Source organism: Phyllobates terribilis, unplaced genomic scaffold, assembly GCF_046119375.1.
Source record: "Phyllobates terribilis strain yellow unplaced genomic scaffold, ASM4611937v1 Scaffold_11__3_contigs__length_659146591, whole genome shotgun sequence".
Lineage (NCBI taxonomy): Eukaryota > Metazoa > Chordata > Amphibia > Anura > Dendrobatidae > Phyllobates > Phyllobates terribilis.
In genome coordinates, this window is record NW_027362771.1 from 93,692,119 (window position 1) to 93,710,980 (window position 18,862).

General features: G+C 50.7%; 1 protein-coding gene across 4 annotated transcripts in view; it reads left to right on the forward strand.

Annotated features, from left to right (window-relative positions):
- The first annotated feature begins 1,544 nt into the window (after positions 1-1,544).
- SLC26A2 (solute carrier family 26 member 2) overlaps positions 1,545-18,862 on the forward strand; it is a 116,988-nt gene continuing 99,670 nt past the window's right edge. Inside the window, exon 1 of one of the 4 annotated variants that reach the window (XM_073651345.1) lies at positions 1,545-1,682. Coding sequence is in view for 1 of the 4 variants with exons in the window: in XM_073651344.1 (XP_073507445.1) it covers positions 2,865-2,891 (27 nt within the window). In the remaining 3 variants the exon portion in view is untranslated. The other 3 variants (XM_073651346.1, XM_073651348.1, XM_073651344.1) reach the window with 3 other exon arrangements.

Sequence of the window (18,862 nt, forward strand, 5' to 3'; positions counted from 1 at the left end):
ATCCATTTTGCCTCCATTTTGCATCCATGTTTTTCTCATCTGTTTTTTAAAACTGAAGGTGATAAACTCAGAATTTTTCACGCAGTAATGGATCACTTAAAAGTAAATGGGAAAGCGATATCTTCCGTTTTTTTTCCACTGTTTAATGGAACAGACACATGAATCTGTAAAAAAAAATGGATCTGGTAACTAAACTCTTATTACCCTGATTCATCAAGACCAGTGATTTTCTCGTCGGTCTTGATTGGGGGATGAGGTGGAGTCAGACCAGACTCTGCTGATTCATGAAGAGACGCCCACCTCTTCATGAATCTGGAGCGTCTGATGAGTGACGTGTGCCTGTGTGGGCCATATCAGAAATCTTACTCCAGTCAGGGACTGGAGTGAGATTTCTGGAGCTGTGAATGACTCAGCTCGTCATGAAGAATAGACAATCTGTGACGGAGAAATTGACATGAAAATGGCATAAAGTTGCAAAATGTTGGCGCAGCTCAGAGTTGCAACAAAATTTTGCGACTTTTCAGAGCTTTTACGCCACTTTTTTGGTGTAAAAGCTTTGATGAATGGGGGACTATGCGTTAATGGGAAAAATGGATGTGTGAGTGCATAAGCTATGTTCACACTAATGCATTACATGGTTAGTGTACGGACCACAATGCCTTGAGCAACTGAGGGTCTCCTGACCTCAACTAACAGCCTATGAAGCTCTTAATGTGGGTCAGGAGACTTACAGATGATCCGGATATTGTGGTTACAACAAGAATCATTTAATATATGTTTTAGTGAACGCAGCCTAAGGGCACAATCACACAGCGGCGTCATGAAGGATACAACGCATGACTCGTATTGCAGTCTGTGTAACACTGTCCTTGTACAGCTGTATCGTTGTCTATCTCTGGGGACAATTTTCTTTTTTTACATAAATACATATATTTGGTGCTAAAAATAATTTTTGTAATTGGGCTCCATTACAATTTTTCATTGTTTGCCTTCTACAGCATCTGTGTTGGATTGTCTATTGCTGGCTGTAAAATGAGTGAACTGACAATCTGTCAGTGAGCTTGTTACTTCGGTTTGATGGGGAGTGCGTCACTTTTTTATCTATCTTTTTCTGAGCTGAATGCGCAGGGAAACAAAGAACTCGTAAACCGCAAATGGTTCAAAATTTATAATGAAGCCCAATAGCAAAAAAAATGATTTTTAGCCCCGATACATACTGTTAAGTAAAATGTAAAAAAAAGTCCCCAAAAATGGACACCCCCTTGGACTTCAACTATAGGGGCAGATACGTCTTTCCTGTAAGAATTGATGGTATTTCTGCTGGAGGAGATGTCTTGGGAGCTCCAGTGCAGTCAGCTGGCATTCCCAGATGCACCCAGCTGGCATGCACTATAACACTGAAGATGCCATTCCCTCCAGCAGGTCGCCGTGCCACCACTTATGCTCAGGACAGTCCCAGCTGAATGCTCCCCATTGTGCTGAGGAGTACAGAGCGCCCCTGTCCTGTGCCTGGCATGCTCGGCCTCACAGTGTGCCATCTCCTCCCCATATGGGTGTAGTTACACCTCACTTGTTGAGGAAGCTTCCCGCCCCCTGTGCGCAGGACGGCCCCATGACAGCTGCTGCCTCCTTACTAGGGCCAGAGCTGCCCGCTCGTGTCACTGCGCAGAGCAGGGAGCCCGGTGAGTACCAATGTGAGGGCAATGTGACTGGCACATGACAGCAGTGTGACAGCAGGGCAGCTCTCTGCTGGGGACGGACTGCGGCTTGTGCAATAAGTTGGAGAAGTTGTGAGCTGCAGACAGGAGACCTGTGTAAGTAGTGACATTACTCCAGTGTATAGAGAGGGATGGCCAGCACAGAACAGGCAGCCTGGACTGATGGGATATAACGTGGTGGGGTCCCGACAGCTGGCAGAGCTGGTGACAGGGGGCAGAGCTGGTGACAGAGGGCAGAGCTGGTGACAGGGGGGCAGAGCTGGTGACAGGGGGCAGAGCTGGTGACAGAGGGCAGAGCTGGTGACAGGGGGCAGAGCTGGTGACAGGGTGCAGAGTTGGTGACAGGGGGCAGAGCTGGTGACAGAGGGCAGAGCTGGTGACAGGGGGCAGAGCTGGTGACCAGGGACAGAGCTGGTGACAGAGGGCAGAGCTGGTGACAGGGGGTAGAGCTGGTGACCGGGGGCAGAGCTGGTGACAGGGGGCAGAGCTGGTGACCGGGGGCAGAGCTGGTGACTGGGGGCAGAGCTGGTGACAGGGGGCAGAGCTGGTGACTGGGGACAGAGCTGGTGACAGGGGGCAGAGCTGGTGACTGGGGGCAGAGCTGGTGACAGCGGGCAGAGCTGGTGACCGAGGGCAGAGCTGGTGACCGGGGGCAGAGCTGATGACTGGGGACAGAGCTGGTGACAGCGGGCAGAGCTGGAGACTGGGGACAGAGCTGGTGACTGGGGACAGAGCTGGTGACCGGGGGCAGAGCTGGTGACAGGGAGCAGAGCTGGTGACAGCGGGCAGAGCTGGTGTCTGGGGACAGAGCTGGAGACAGCGGGCAGAGCTGGTGACGGGTTAGAGCTGGTGACTGGGGGCAGTGCTGGTGACAGCGGGCAGAGCTGGTGACCGGGGGCAGAGCTGGTGACAGCGGGCAGAGCTGGTGACCGGGGACAGAGCTGGTGACAGGGGCCAGAGCTGGTGACAGGGGGCAGAGCTGGTGATCGGGGACAGAGCTGGTGACAGGGGGCAGAGCTGGTGACCGAGGGCAGAGCTGGTGACAGCGGGCCTAGCTGAGCACTTCTGAATGACAGCTACTCTAAATGTACCCAAACTTGGGCACTGCTACCCCGCCAGCATACACAGCCTCAGGAAGCCTGGGGCATGCTGCATAACTGCACTGTACCTGATGTGAGTAAGTGTATCAGATATTAATATTACCGTGTGTCATAGATATTACTCACACAAGCATACATATATTATCTATCATCTATTATCTATATTACCTATCTGACGTTTATCTATAATAGGTCTCTATGTTCCTTTCTGTCTTCCCCTATCTCATATATATATAATATATATGCAGTATGTACATATATGTATATATGGGAGTGCTGTCTCAATTTTTGTTTCTGATATATAATAGATAGATGATAGATGGATAGATAGATAGATAGATAGATAGATAGATAGATAGGTACAGTTATATGAAAAAGTTTGGGCACCCCTATTAATCTCAAGCTTATTGTTTTATAAAAATTGGTGTTTTTGCAACAGCTATTTCAGTTTGATATATGTAATAACTGTTGGACACAGTAATGTTTCTGCCTTGAAATGAGGTTTATTGTACTAACAGAAAATGTGCAATCTGCATTCAAACAAAATTTGACAGGTGCATAAGTATGGGCACCCTTATCATTTTCTTGTTTTAAATACTCCTACCTACTTTTTACTGACTTACTAAAGCACTTTTTTTGGTTTTGTAACCTCATTGAGCTTTGAACTTCATAGGCAGGTGTATGCAATCATGAGAAAAGCTACTTAAAGTGGCCACTTGCAAGTTGTTCTCCTGTTTGAATCTCCTCTGAAGAGTGGCATCATGGGCTCCTCAAAACAACTGCCAAATGATCTGAAAACAAAGATTATTCAACATAGTTGTTCAGGGGAAGGATACAAAAAGCTGTCTCAGAGATTTAACCTGTCAGATTCCACTGTGAGGAACATAGTAAGGAAATGGAAGAACACAGGGACAGTTCTTGTTAAGGCCAGAAGTGGCAGGTCAAGAAAAACATCAGAAAGGCAGAGAAGAATGTAGTGCCGGCGTCCCTGCCCTCTGCTAGGCAGGGACGCTGCTCCTCTCACCGCTCTGCTCCGTGCCCGGCTTCCTCCCCCCGCTCTGCTGTCAGCGCGCGCTCCGTCCCGGCGTCCTCCTCCTGCTCTGCTCTCAGCGCGCGCTCCTTCCCGGCCCCTGTGCTTAGGGCGCGCGCGCGCGCGCTCCCCTCCTCTTAAAGGGGCCGCGCGCGCCGCCCTAAAGAGTCCCCGGCCAATGGCCGGAGGACTTCATCATATATAAGGCACCTCCTCCAAAATGGAGGTGCCCGAGCAATGTTGTTTGCACCTGTGTCTCACCTGTGCTTCAGCCCTCAGGTCCCGTTGCCAGTTACCTGCCAGTTTCCTGCTAGTTACCTGCCAGTACCTGCCAGTTACCTGCCTGATTCCTGTCTGAATACTTGTTACCTGTCTGCCAGTCTGAGGTCCGACGGTCTGCCTTACTACTCCTGTCAGTCTGTCTAAGGACCAGCCTGCCCGCTCACCTGGGAGCGCATATCAGCTACCTGCCTGCTTGCCTGAGGTCCGACGGTCTGCCTTACTACTCCGGTCAGTCTGTCTATGGACCAGCTTGCCCGCTCACCTGGGAGCGCTTCTCCGTTATCTGCCTGCTTGCCAGCCCGGAGGCTCCGTTGTCACGTGCTGTGACCACCAGCTATCTCAGAGACTCTTGCCCGCTCACCTGGGAGCGCATCTCCGTTACCTGCCTGCTTGCCAGCCCGGAGGTCCCGTTGTCACGTGCGGTGACCATCAACTATTCCAGAGACTCTTGCCCGCTCACCTGGGAGCGCTTCTCCGTTACCTACCTGCCTGCCAGCCCGGAGGGTCCGCCGTCACGTGCCGTGACCACCTGCTATTCCAGAGACTCTCGCTTGCTCACCTGGGAGCACACATCTACCACCTGCCTGCTAGCCTACCCGGAGGCTCTGCCATCACAGGTCGTACCTACCCCTTACCCAGAGACTGCCCTGATCACTTGCCGTAACTCCCTGTCCGTTCACCCAGAGACTGCCACCCGCTCCCTTACAAGGGCCGCCCCCTTGTATAGTAGCTCAGAGGTTCCGCCTCCCGGACCCGTTACAGTTTGCTCGGGCCATGGAACCCGGTGGCACCCAAGCTCCCTCGCTCTCGGACCTCGCTCTTGAACTGTCCCGTCAGAGGTCCCAACAGGAGGCCATCCTGGGTCACCTGCGGAATGTTAATACTCGCCTGAACACTCTGTCTGATCCACCAACAACCTCCGCCAGTGCCATATCTTGCAATCCGGCGGCTCCGCTGCTCACTAATACTATGGTATCCTACCCCGGACCCCGGCTTTCTGCACCTCCTCGCTTCGGAGGCGACCCCGTCCAGGCTCGGGGCTTCTTGAATCAGTGCACCCTGCATTTTGAACTTTTGTCCTACCAGTTTAACTCCGACCGGGCCAAAATTGCCTTCATCATGTCCCATCTCACCGGGGAGGCCCTGGCCTGGCTGAATCCTCTATGGGAGAGAGGAGACCCCCTGGTGTCCAACTTGCCTGCTTTTCTCACGGCTTTCCGGAAAGTCTTCGACGAACCCGGACGGAAGACCTCATCTGCATCATCGTTGCTACGCCTCCGTCAGGGGAGTCTCACCGTGGGCCAATATGCCATACGGTTCCGTACCCTTGCCTCGGAGCTGGCCTGGGATAACGACGCTCTGGTTTCCGTCTTCTGGGAGGGTCTGTCCGGCCGTATTAAAGATGAACTTGCCGGTCGGGACATTCCTACCACTCTCGATGACTTAATAACTCTTGCCACCCGAATTGACCTACGGTTTCAGGAGCGTGCCAAAGAGGTCACCCGTGAGAGAAGGATTCCACGTTTAGCTCCTACTTTCCAGAAACCCGTCATTCCCTCCATCTCTCCCCAGGTACACTCTCCTGAGCCTATGCAGGTCGACCAGACCAAGATGGTCAAAACCCGTCAGGACTCACGCCGTGCCGAGGGGAGCTGCTTCTACTGTGGCAGTAAGGAGCACCGGATCCGTGCCTGCCCGGAGAGGTCGGGAGACGCCTGTGTCTAGGTTCGCTCAGAGAGGTCCACCTAGACAAGAATAAATCCTCTCCATCCCTGCTGTTGTCAGTTTCGATCATCTACGGGGAGAACCGCTATTTCGAACTAGCCCAACTTGACTCTGGAGCAGCCGGGAACCTTATTTCACAGTCCCTGGTTGAGAAATACCGCATCCCCACCAAACCTCTGGCGGTACCCTTGTCTGTCGCTGCCGTGGATGGGGGCCTCTTACCTCGCCCCATTCAACTCATCACCGAATCCATTACCCTGCAGGTGGGAATGCTGCATTCTGAAAGTATCTCCTTTCATGTTCTGCCTGGACTCTCTCACGCCCTCTTGCTAGGTCTGCCCTGGCTCCAGAGACATGCACCCGTGCTAGACTGGCAAACCGGAGAGGTCCTTCGCTGGGGACAAGACTGTCATAAAATCTGCCTGGTTCCCGTCCATCCCGTTCGTCCCTCTCCTACCCCAGCTAATCTACCTGGACTTCCGATTCCTTATTGGTCTTATGCAGATGTCTTTAATAAAAAGGAGGCAGAGACATTACCACCACATAGACCATACGACTGTCCCATCGATCTGCTACCCGGTACTACTCCTCCCCGTGGGCGTATCTATCCTTTATCCGCTGCTGAGACCCGGTCAATGTCCGAATATATTGAGGAGAATCTGGCCAGAGGATTCATCCGGAAATCTACCTCCCCGGCGGGAGCAGGCTTCTTTTTCGTCAAAAAGAAGGACGGCTCTCTCCGTCCCTGTATAGACTATAGAGGCCTAAACCTGATCACGGTGAAGAATAAGTACCCCCTTCCGCTCATTCCAGAATTATTTGATCGTCTGAGGGGGGCTAGGATCTTCACCAAACTGGACCTTCGTGGGGCGTACAACCTGGTTCGTATTCGTCAGGGGGATGAATGGAAGACGGCATTCAACACCCGGGACGGCCACTATGAATACCTGGTAATGCCCTTTGGTCTCTGTAACGCTCCTGCCGTCTTTCAAGAGTTGGTCAATGACATCTTCCGGGACCTTCTCTACTCCTGCGTAGTGGTGTACCTGGACGACATCTTGGTCTTCTCTCCGGATCTCCAGACTCACCGGAGGGACGTTCGTCAGGTCCTGCTCAGGCTAAGGCAGAACCATCTCTACGCTAAATTTGAGAAGTGCCTCTTTGAGCAGACCTCGCTTCCGTTTCTGGGCTACATTATCTCTCAGACCGGCCTTCAAATGGATCCTGAGAAACTGTCTGCCATCGAGAAATGGCCCCGACCGGAGGGGTTGAAGGCCATTCAGCGTTTCCTGGGCTTCGCCAACTACTACCGCCTCTTCATACCACACTTCTCTTCCCGGACGGCCCCAATTTCTGCGCTCACCCGTAAAGGTACTAATCCCAAAGAGTGGCCACCCGAAGCAGAGGAGGCCTTTCTTTCCCTTAAACAGGCCTTCTCTTCCGCCCCGGTGCTGCATCGCCCAGATGGCAACAAGCAGTTCTTCCTGGAAGTTGACGCCTCCTCCTCTGGAGCCGGAGCGGTACTTACTCAAAAATCATCTTCCGGGAGGATGGTAACTTGTGGCTTCTTCTCTAAACTCTTCTCCTCCTCTGAGCGCAACTATTCCATAGGAGACCGAGAGTTATTGGCCATCAAACTGGCATTGGAGGAGTGGCGTTACCTGCTCGAGGGGGCTCTTCACCCGGTAATAATTTACACTGACCACAAGAACTTGGCTTACCTCCAGCATGCCCAGAGACTTAACCCGCGCCAAGCCCGGTGGTCCTTGTTTTTTGCTCGTTTTGATTTTGTCCTTCATTTTCGCCCGGCTGACAAAAACGTCAAGGCGGATGCCTTGTCTCGATCCTTTCTGGTGTCTGATCTCGAGGAGGATCCGAAACATATCATCGATCCCGCCAGAGTAATGCAGGTGGCTCCCGTGAGTCTAAATCGTCTTCCTCCTGGTAAGACGTTCGTACCAGTACCTGATCGGGAGAAGATTCTACACTGGGGTCATTCGTCTAAACTAGCTGGCCACGCCGGTCAGAAAAAGACCCTCCAGCTTATTACCCGGCACTACTGGTGGCCTAACCTGCACAAGGATGTAATAGACTTTGTTTCTGCCTGTGTGTCCTGCGCCCGCAACAAAGTTCCGAGACACCTGCCGGCCGGCCGCCTCCTACCTCTGCCAGTACCTGCTGCCCCCTGGCAGCATATAGCGATGGACTTCATTACTGATCTGCCCGTCTCTGCCGGTTGTACGGTCATTTGGGTGGTCGCTGACCGCTTCTCCAAGATGGCTCACTTCATTCCACTGCCAGGTCTTCCGTCTGCACCCGAGCTGGCTAAAGACTTTATCCGCCACATCTTCCGTCTTCATGGCCTGCCCCGTCACATCGTGTCGGATCGTGGGGTACAGTTCACTTCCCGTTTCTGGAGAGCCACTTGTAAATTGCTGGACGTCACCCTGGACTTCTCCTCCGCTTACCACCCACAGTCTAATGGTCAAGTGGAGCGGATCAATCAGAACCTGACCAGTTACCTTCGGCACTTCGTTAATGCCCACCATTCTGACTGGGTGGATCTCCTGCCATGGGCCGAATTCTCGTACAACAATCACGAGAGCGAGTCTTCCTCCAAATCCCCGTTTTTTGTAGTCTACGGTCAGCATCCTCGGATCCCGTTTCCCGTCTCCACCTCGGCGGACAATCCGGCTGCGGAATCTCTTGTTAACAAATTTTCCTCCATATGGGAGAGTACCCGGTCCGCACTCCTTCTGTCATCCGAGCGTATGAAAAGACACGCTGACAAAAAACGTCTGGACCCTCCTCAATTCCGCCCTGGGGATAAAGTCTGGCTCTCGTCCAAATATGTCCGGCTCAAGATCCCTTCCTATAAGTTAGGGCCTCGGTTCATCGGCCCACTGGAGGTCATCAGTCAGATCAACCCGGTGGCCTATAAATTGAAACTCCCGGCCAACTTACGGATCCCTAACTCCTTCCATGTGTCTCTCCTCAAACCTGTGGTACTTAACTCTTTTTCCAAGTCTACAGGTACGCCTCCTGCTCCGGTTTCTGCTGAGGACGAGTTTGAGGTAGAGAACATTCTTGCCACCAAAAGGGTAAGAGGAAAGACCTTTTTCCTGGTAGATTGGAAGGGGTTTGGTCCTGAGGAGAGAACGTGGGAGCCCCGGGAGAACATCCATGCCCCTCTCATCCTAGCTAAATTTCTGTCTGGCCTAAAAAAGGGGGGGCCTAAAGGGGGGGGTACTGTAGTGCCGGCGTCCCTGCCCTCTGCTAGGCAGGGACGCTGCTCCTCTCACCGCTCTGCTCCGTGCCCGGCTTCCTCCCCCCGCTCTGCTGTCAGCGCGCGCTCCGTCCCGGCGTCCTCCTCCTGCTCTGCTCTCAGCGCGCGCTCCTTCCCGGCCCCTGTGCTTAGGGCGCGCGCGCGCGCGCTCCCCTCCTCTTAAAGGGGCCGCGCGCGCCGCCCTAAAGAGTCCCCGGCCAATGGCCGGAGGACTTCATCATATATAAGGCACCTCCTCCAAAATGGAGGTGCCCGAGCAATGTTGTTTGCACCTGTGTCTCACCTGTGCTTCAGCCCTCAGGTCCCGTTGCCAGTTACCTGCCAGTTTCCTGCTAGTTACCTGCCAGTACCTGCCAGTTACCTGCCTGATTCCTGTCTGAATACTTGTTACCTGTCTGCCAGTCTGAGGTCCGACGGTCTGCCTTACTACTCCTGTCAGTCTGTCTAAGGACCAGCCTGCCCGCTCACCTGGGAGCGCATATCAGCTACCTGCCTGCTTGCCTGAGGTCCGACGGTCTGCCTTACTACTCCGGTCAGTCTGTCTATGGACCAGCTTGCCCGCTCACCTGGGAGCGCTTCTCCGTTATCTGCCTGCTTGCCAGCCCGGAGGCTCCGTTGTCACGTGCTGTGACCACCAGCTATCTCAGAGACTCTTGCCCGCTCACCTGGGAGCGCATCTCCGTTACCTGCCTGCTTGCCAGCCCGGAGGTCCCGTTGTCACGTGCGGTGACCATCAACTATTCCAGAGACTCTTGCCCGCTCACCTGGGAGCGCTTCTCCGTTACCTACCTGCCTGCCAGCCCGGAGGGTCCGCCGTCACGTGCCGTGACCACCTGCTATTCCAGAGACTCTCGCTTGCTCACCTGGGAGCACACATCTACCACCTGCCTGCTAGCCTACCCGGAGGCTCTGCCATCACAGGTCGTACCTACCCCTTACCCAGAGACTGCCCTGATCACTTGCCGTAACTCCCTGTCCGTTCACCCAGAGACTGCCACCCGCTCCCTTACAAGGGCCGCCCCCTTGTATAGTAGCTCAGAGGTTCCGCCTCCCGGACCCGTTACAAAGAAGAATGGTGAGATCAGTCAAGGACAATCCTCAGACCTCCTCCAGAGAGCTGCAGCATCAACTTGCTGCAGATGGTGTCACTGTGCATCGGTCAACTATACAACGCACTTTGCACAAGGAGAAGCTGTATGGGAGAGTGATGCGAAAGAAGCTGTTTCTGCAAGCACGCCACAAACTGAGTCGGCTGAGGTATGCAAAAGCACATTTGGAGAAGCCAATTTCCTTTTGGAAGAAGGTCCTGTGGACTGATGAAACCAAGATTGAGTTGTTTGGTCATACAAAAAAACACAGCATTCCACGAAAAAGACTTGCTACCCACAGTAAAATTTTGTGGAGGTTCCATCATGCTTTGGGGCTGTGTGGCCAATGCCGGCACCGGGAATCTTGTTAAAGTTGAGGGACGCATGGATTCCACTCAGTATCAGCAGATTCTTGACAATAATGTTCAAGAATCAGTGACAGAGTTGAAGTTATGCAGGGGATGGATCTTTCAGCAAGACAATGATCCAAAACACCACTCCAAATCTACTCAGGCATTCATGCAGAGGAACAATTGCAATGTTCTGGAATGGCCATCCCAGTCCCCAGACCTGAATATCATTGAACATCTGTTGGATCATTTGAAGAGGGCTGTCCATGCTCAGCAACCATCAAACTTAACTGAACTGGAATTGTTTTGTAAAGAGGAATGGTCAAAAATACCTTCATCCAGGATCCAGGAAATCATTAAAAGCTACAGGAAGTGACTAGAGGCTGTTATTTTTGCAAATGGAGGATCTACTAAATATTAATGTCACTTTTCTGGTGAGGTGCCCATACTTATGCTCCTGTCAAATTTTGTTTGAATGCAGATTGCACATTTTCTGTTAGTACAATAAACCTCATTTCAAGGCAGAAACATTACTGTGTCCAACAGTTATTACATATATCAAACTGAAATAGCTGTTGCAAAAACACCAATTTTTATAAAACATTAAGCTTAAGATTAATAGGGGTGCCCAAACTTTTTTCATATAACTGTATTATCTATCTATCTATCTATCTATCTATCTATCTATCTCTCTATCTCTCTCTCTATCTATCTATCTATCTATCCATCCAATGGCAGAGAAGAGGTGCAGCACTAGCAATATAGCAAGAACAATATAGGAGGGTGCAAGGCCTCACAGGCAATACCAAACCTTGTAATAAGTCCAAGAAAAATAGAGATGAATGTGATTTTATTGACCCGTCATGTCAAAAGGTGGCAACGTTTCATCCCTAGTGAGGCTTGAGAAAGTCCCTCACTAGGGGCGAAACATTGTCACCTTTTGACATGATGGGTCAATAAAATCACTTATGAATTGGAACCTTGGAGTGCTGCCTCTATTTTTCTTGGACTTATCTATCTACAGTTGTGCTGAAAAGTTTACCCCTGCAGAATTTTTGCTTTCTTGGCCTTGTTTCAGAGAATATGAATGACAGCAAAAAACTTTTTCTCCACTCATGGTTATTGGTTGGGTGAAGCCATTTATTGTCAAACTACTGTTTTCTTTTTTTAAAATCTTAATGACAATCAAATACATCCAAATGACCCTGATCAAAAGTTCACATATCCTGGTGATTTTGGCCTGATAACATGCACAGAATTTGACACAAATGGGTTTGAATGGCTACTAAAGGTAACATCCTCATCTGTGACCTGTTTGCTTGTAATCAGTGTGTGTGCATAAAAGCTGAGTGAGTTTCTGGGATCCAGACAGACTCTTTCATCTTTCATCCAGCCACTGACGTTTCTGGATTGTGAGTCATGGGGAAAGCAAAAGAATTGTCAACGGATCTACGGGAAAAGGTAGTTGAACTGTATAACAAAGGAAAGGAATACAAAAAAATATCCAAGAAATTGATAATGCCAGTCAGCAGCGTTCAAACTGTGATTAACAAATGGAAAATCAAGGTCTCTGTAAAAACCAAACTACGGTCAGGTAGACCAACAAAAATTTCGGTCACAACTGCCAGGAAAATAGTTTGGGATTCAAAGAAAAACCCACAAATAACATCAGCTGAAATTCAGGACTCTATGAAAACTGATGTTTTGGGAATGTGAGAGCTCCAAAGGCACAGGAAACTTGGTAAAAGTTGAAGGAAAGATGAATGCAGCACATTATCAGCAAATACTGGAGGCAATTTTGCACTCATCAGCCTGGAAGCTGCGCATGGGACCTACTTGGACATTCCAACATGACAACGATCCAAAACACAAGGCCAAGTCGACCTGTCATTGGCTACAGCAGAACAAAGTGAAGGTTCTAGAGTGGCCATCTCAGTCTGCAGACCTCAATATCATTGAGCCACTCTGCGGAGATGTCAAGCGCGCAGTTCATGCTAGACAGCCCAGGAATTTACAGGAACTGGAGGCTTTTTGCCAGGGTTCCCATAATCTGTGGAGTCGGTAAGCCAAACCACCGACTCCTCAATTTCCCTGACTTCCGACTCCAACTCCATGACTTCGACTCTACAGCACGGCCTCACTGCTGAGCATGTACATAAAGTGCAGCACAGATTCATCTCAACTAAAGGCCTAAATCCTTAGATCAGGAATAGGACATACATTTATAGGACATTTCATACCTTTCCCAAAGTCTTATAAAAATTACAGCACTTACTGCATTCTACTAATGAACCCAATTTATTATATATTTTAGGAGTCGGTCCGTTTCATACCGATTCCAACTCCGACTCCATCAAAATGGACACCGACTCCTACTCCACGACTACGACTCCCCAGCCCTGGACTTTCCCAGTCTAAGCGCACATACATTGTAGGCAGGGTACAGGGTTCTGTTTAGGACTCTGTTACTAGTTTTATCACTTTTGTGATCAAGAATAGCATGACAGCTGCACTAACCTTGCAATCAAAATATATTAATCCTATATAGAACCATAACAGATCCAATTGTATATAGAAAAGTTACATTTCAATTGTAGAGTCGTGTCTTTGTATCAATGTGATCGGTCGTCCTCTCACTTTTCCTTATGAGCTATATTACTTGCTGGATAGATCTGGTCTGATCTGTGGAGTAGATGTAATGTGGTAAATGTTCATCTAATGCATTTATTTGGAGGCCAAGAGAGTAGGGCATTGGGCATCTTGGCATTCTGGGTTCAAGTTGAAAGTGATCTACTTCATTCAGAGAAGAAATCACTCTATCTAATTTTACTATATTCACTTTGCAGGGCACCAGTGTAAAATTGATCACTGTATGGGGGATATTAGTTGTATTTTTTATTTGCGGTAGTTTCATGTGGTAATGGTGTGGAGGTATTATTTTACGTTTGTGTGGTAGTATTATTTGTATGACTGAATTTTTCAGGGGTACCCTAATATATAATTATTAAATTGTTTCAGGGTGGGGAAGGAGGGGGTGGGGGGTACTGATGCATTTATAGGTAGCTATCCTAGTCCCCACAGTGCTCATTTTCATTATAAAGTAATATCCAGGGACAGTGTACTGCAGAGGTGATATATCTAGGCCTCTCGTGTTCTAAAAGTTGTCCTGAAGCTGACATACTAAAATATATTTTTGAGGGGTCACAGATGGGTATGGGCTTGTGCCACCAATTGTTCAAAACTTGGCTTGATACAGGATTATCCCAGTGGTTGGTCAGGAGTGTAAAGCCCCCGTCTCACATAGCGATATCACTAGCGAGATCGCTGCTGTGTCACGGTTTTGGTGACTCACCAGCGACCTCACCAGCGATGTCGCTATGTGTGACACTTTGCAGCGATCAGGCCCCTGCTGTGAGGTCGCTGGACCATTTTTTGGTCGTTGGCCTCCCGCTGGCCAGCACACATCGCTGTGTGTGACCAGCGGGACCAACGATCTGGCTGGTAACCATGGTAAATATCGGGTTACTAGGGACACACGCGCACTTAGTAACCCAATGTTTACCATAGTTACCAGCCTGCTCCTGCTTAAGCAGCAGGCTGGTAACGGGAGCAGGACATCGTGGAACGATTCTTTCCACGATATCGCTGCTCCCCTCATCGCTGGTGAGCCTGCCTGTTTGACAGCTCACCAGCGATGTATTAGCGATGCAGCAACGATCCCTGACAGGTCGTATCGTTGTCGGGATCGCTGCTTCATCGCTTAATGTGACGGGGCCTTAAGGTGACATTCCAAACTTGCTTGATTAAAGGGGTTGTCTGAGGGATAGGTGTTAACTTGCTGATTTTTATCACTGACTGGGAACTTTTAGCCCTGTTACTAAATGGAGTGGCATATCAGATGCTCCATTCACTTTCTATGGGGCCGTTGGAAAAAGCCATGCACAGTACTTGGCTGCCCCCTAGATAATGAATGGAGTAGCATTCGAGCATACGCACTGAAATTTCATTCTAACGGAGGTAAAAGTTTCCCATTCAACCAATTTTTGCGTCTCATAGAGAAAAATTAAAAATCCATAAAGACATCTCCAGAGAGGGGACATATCAAACTCACATTGAACATATAGGATTAATTATAACTGGGGAAGTGAAAAATTAATTATAACTGGGGAAGTGAGAGATGACACTTCAACCTTCATTGAAGTAGGGTCCTCTTGCAGTGACAAGGTAATTATAACAACATGAGATCTGCTCTGAGAACCAGCCACCAAGACTGGGATTTGTTTGTTCAGAGGCGGAGAAGTAATCTTCCAAGGCAAGAGCTTCCTCTGTTCAAAGCACTAGTCTCAAGACTTCTTTGAGCCAGTGGTCAGTGATGAATATTGGGCTTTGCATTGATCCAATATTTATGAGAGATATATTTTTGACGTCGTAGCAAAGGGACAAACAAACCGCATTCATTCACATCACCGTAAGGCCATTCTAACCCCTCCAACTTAACATTGATCCAATGGATAATTATATCTATGCCATGTTTCATCGCAATTGGAAACATGCTGCCAATATCTACTGCCTGGGACCTCCAGGATGTAACGGGTCTGGGAGGTGGAACCTCTGAGCAACTTATACAAGGGGGCAGTCCTTGTAAAGAAGCGGGTGGCGACCAGGGAAGACAGGCAGGCGGTCACAGCAGGTGACCGGGACAGTCTCTGGGCAAACGGGCAGGAGGTCACGGCAAGTGACCGGGACAGTCTCTGGGTAAACGGGCAGGAGGTCACGGCAAGTGACCGGGGCAGTCTCTGGGTAAACGGGCAGGAGGTCACGGCAAGTGACCGGGGCAGTCTCTGGGTAAACAGGCAGGTATGACCTGTGACGGCTGAGCCTCCAGGTAGGCTATCAGGCAGGTAGCAGGTGAGCGCTCCCAGGTGAGCGGGCAAGAGTCTCTGGACTGACAGGTGGTCACAGCACGTGACGGCGGAGCCTCCAGGTAGGCTATCAGGCAGGTAGCAGGTGAGCGCTCCCAGGTGAGCGGGCAAGAGTCTCTGGACTGGCAGGTGGTCACAGCACGTGACGGCGGAGCCTCCAGGTAGGCTATCAGGCAGGTAGCAGGTGAGCGCTCCCAGGTGAGCGGGCAAGAGTCTGTGGACTGGCAGGTGGTCACAGCACGTGACGGCGGAGCCTCCAGGTAGGCTATCAGGCAGGTAGCAGGTGAGCGCTCCCAGGTGAGCGGGCAAGAGTCTCTGGACTGGCAGGTGGTCACAGCACGTGACGGCGGAGCCTCCAGGTAGGCTATCAGGCAGATATAATAACAGGAGAAACAGAGTACGTATAGGCATAAAAACATAATAACTTTATTAAATAGCAAATATAAAAGCAGCCACTGGAGGTGGCAGCATGGAACAAATAATAGAATTACAAAGTGCAGCACATGGTAATGTATATACAGAGTGTATATACCAGAAGAAATTCTCTCAAAGTGGAGGGAGAAGAAGAGGCAAGCACAAAAAGTACTAATGGTACACACCATACATATGCACAGATCAGCACGGATGCACAGGTGAGTATACAATGACAATATAGATACAAGATATCGCTTACCAAATACAAATATAGATAAAGGTAATAGGCAGGCCAGGGGCCAGAAGAACTAGGGGTGCCAAGTGGCCCAAAATAGAGCCTCGACGCGCGTTTCGCCCCTTTGCTGAGGGCTTTCTCAAGAGGCTATCAGGCAGGTAGCAGGTGAGCGTTCCCAGGTGAGCGGGCAAGCTGGTCCATAGACAGACTGACAGGTGTCGGAAGGCAGACCGTCGGACCTCAGGCTAGCAAGCAGGAAAGCAGATGACGGGCAGGAATCAGGCAGCAAACTGGCAGGAGACTGGCAGGTAACTGGCAGGTAACTGGCAGGTAACTGGCAACGGGACCTGAGGGCTGAAGCAGAGTAGTGAACAGTGCAACAACATTGCTTGGGCACCTCCATTTTGGAGGAGGTGCCTTATATATGGAGGGATCCTCCGGCCATTGTCCGGGGACTCCTTAGGGCGACGCGCGCGGCCCCTTTAAGAGAGGGGGAGCGCGCGCGCGCGCGCCCTAAGCACAGTGACCGGGGGAGAGCGGGCGCTGCAGGCAGAGCGGGAGGAAGCTGCTGGGCACGGAGCAGAGAGGTGAGGGGAACAGCGTCCCTGCCTAGCAGGAGGCAGGGACGCCGACGCTACAGTACCCCCCCCTTTAGGCCCCCCCTTTTTTAGGCCAGACAAAAATTTAGCAAGGATGAGAGGGGCATGGATGTTCTCCCGGGGCTCCCATGTTCTCTCCTCAGGACCAAACTCCTTCCAATCCACTAGAAAAAAGGTCTTTCCTCTTACCCTTTTGGTGGCCAGAATGTTCTCTACCTCAAACTCGTCTTCAGCAGAAACCGGAGCAGGAGGCGTACCTGTAGACTTGGAAAAGGAGTTAAGTACCACGGGTTTGAGAAGAGATACATGGAAGGAGTTAGGGATCCGTAAGTTGGCCAGGAGTTTCAATTTATAGGCCACCGGGTTGATCTGTTTGATAACCTCCAGTGGGCCGATGAACCGAGGCCCTAACTTATAGGAAGGAATCTTGAGCCGGACATATTTGGATGAGAGCCAGACTTTATCTCCGGGACGAAATTGTGGGGAATCCAGGCGTTTTTTGTCGGCGTGTCTCTTCATCCGCTCGGACGACTGAAGGAGTGCGGATCGGGTACTCTCCCAAATGGAGGAAAATTTGCTAACGAGAGATTCCGCAGCCGGGTTGTCCACAGAGGTGGAGACAGGAAAAGGGATCCGAGGATGCTGACCGAAGACTACAAAAAACGGGGATTTAGAAGAAGATTCGCTCTCGTGATTGTTGTAAGAGAACTCGGCCCATGGTAGGAGATCCACTCAGTCTGAATGGTGGGCATTAACGAAGTGCCGGAGGTAACTGGTCAAATTCTGATTGATCCGCTCCACTTGACCATTGGACTGTGGGTGGTAAGCGGAGGAGAAGTCCAGGGTGACGTCGAGCAGTTTACATGTGGCTCTCCAGAAGCGTGAGGTGAACTGAACCCCACGATCCGACACGATGTGGAGAGGCAGACCATGGAGACGGAAGATGTGGCGGATAAAGTCTTTAGCTAGCTCGGGAGCAGACGGGAGGCCTGGCAGGGAAATAAAATGAGCCATTTTAGAAAAGCGGTCAGCGACCACCCAAATGACCGTACAACCGGCAGAAACGGGGAGATCTGTTATGAAGTCCATAGCTATATGTTGCCACGGGGCAGCAGGCACAGGCAGAGGAAGAAGGCGGCCGGTAGGCAGGTGTCTCGGAACTTTGTTGCGGGCGCAGGACACACAGGCAGAAACAAAGTCAATTACATCCTTGTGCAGGGTAGGCCACCAGTAGTGCCGGGTAATAAGCTGGAGGGTCTTTTTCTGACCGGCGTGCCCAGCTAGCTTAGACGAGTGACCCCAGTGTAGAATCTTCTCCCGATCGGACTCCGTTACGAACGTCTTACCGGGAGGGAGACGATTTAGGCCCACGGGGGCTACCTGCATTACTCTGGCGGGATCGATGATGTGTTTAGGCTCCTCCTCAAGATCAGACACCAGAAATGATCGGGACAGGGCGTCAGCTTTGATGTTCTTGTCAGCCGGACGAAAATGAAGAATGAAATCAAAGCGGGCAAAAAACAAAGACCACCGGGCTTGGCGCGGGTTAAGTCTCTGGGCGCTCTGGAGATATGCCAAGTTCTTGTGGTCAGTGTAAATTATTACTGGGTGGAGAGCCCCCTCGAGCAGGTAACGCCACTCCTCCAGTGCCATCTTAATGGCCAACAATTCTCGGTCTCCTATAGAATAATTGCGCTCAGAAGAGGAGAAAAGTTTGGAGAAAAAGCCGCAGGTTACCTTTCTTCCGGAAGAAGATTTTTGGGTAAGTACCGCCCCAGCTCCGCAGGAGGAAGCGTCAACTTCTAGGAAGAATTGTTTGTTGCCGTCCGGACGATGCAGCACCGAGGCGGAGAGGAAGGCCTGTTTTAAGGAAAGAAATGCCTCCTCTGCTTCGGGCGGCCATTCTCTGGGGTTCGTACCTTTACGGGTGAGAGCAGAGATAGAGGCGGTCCGGGAAGAGAAGTGCGGTATGAACAGACGGTAATAGTTGGCGAAGCCCAGGAACCGCTGAATAGCCTTCAACCCCTCTGGTCGGGGCCACTTCTGGATGGCAGACAGTTTCTCAGGATCCATTTGTAGACCTGTCTGAGAGATTATGTAGCCCAGAAATGGA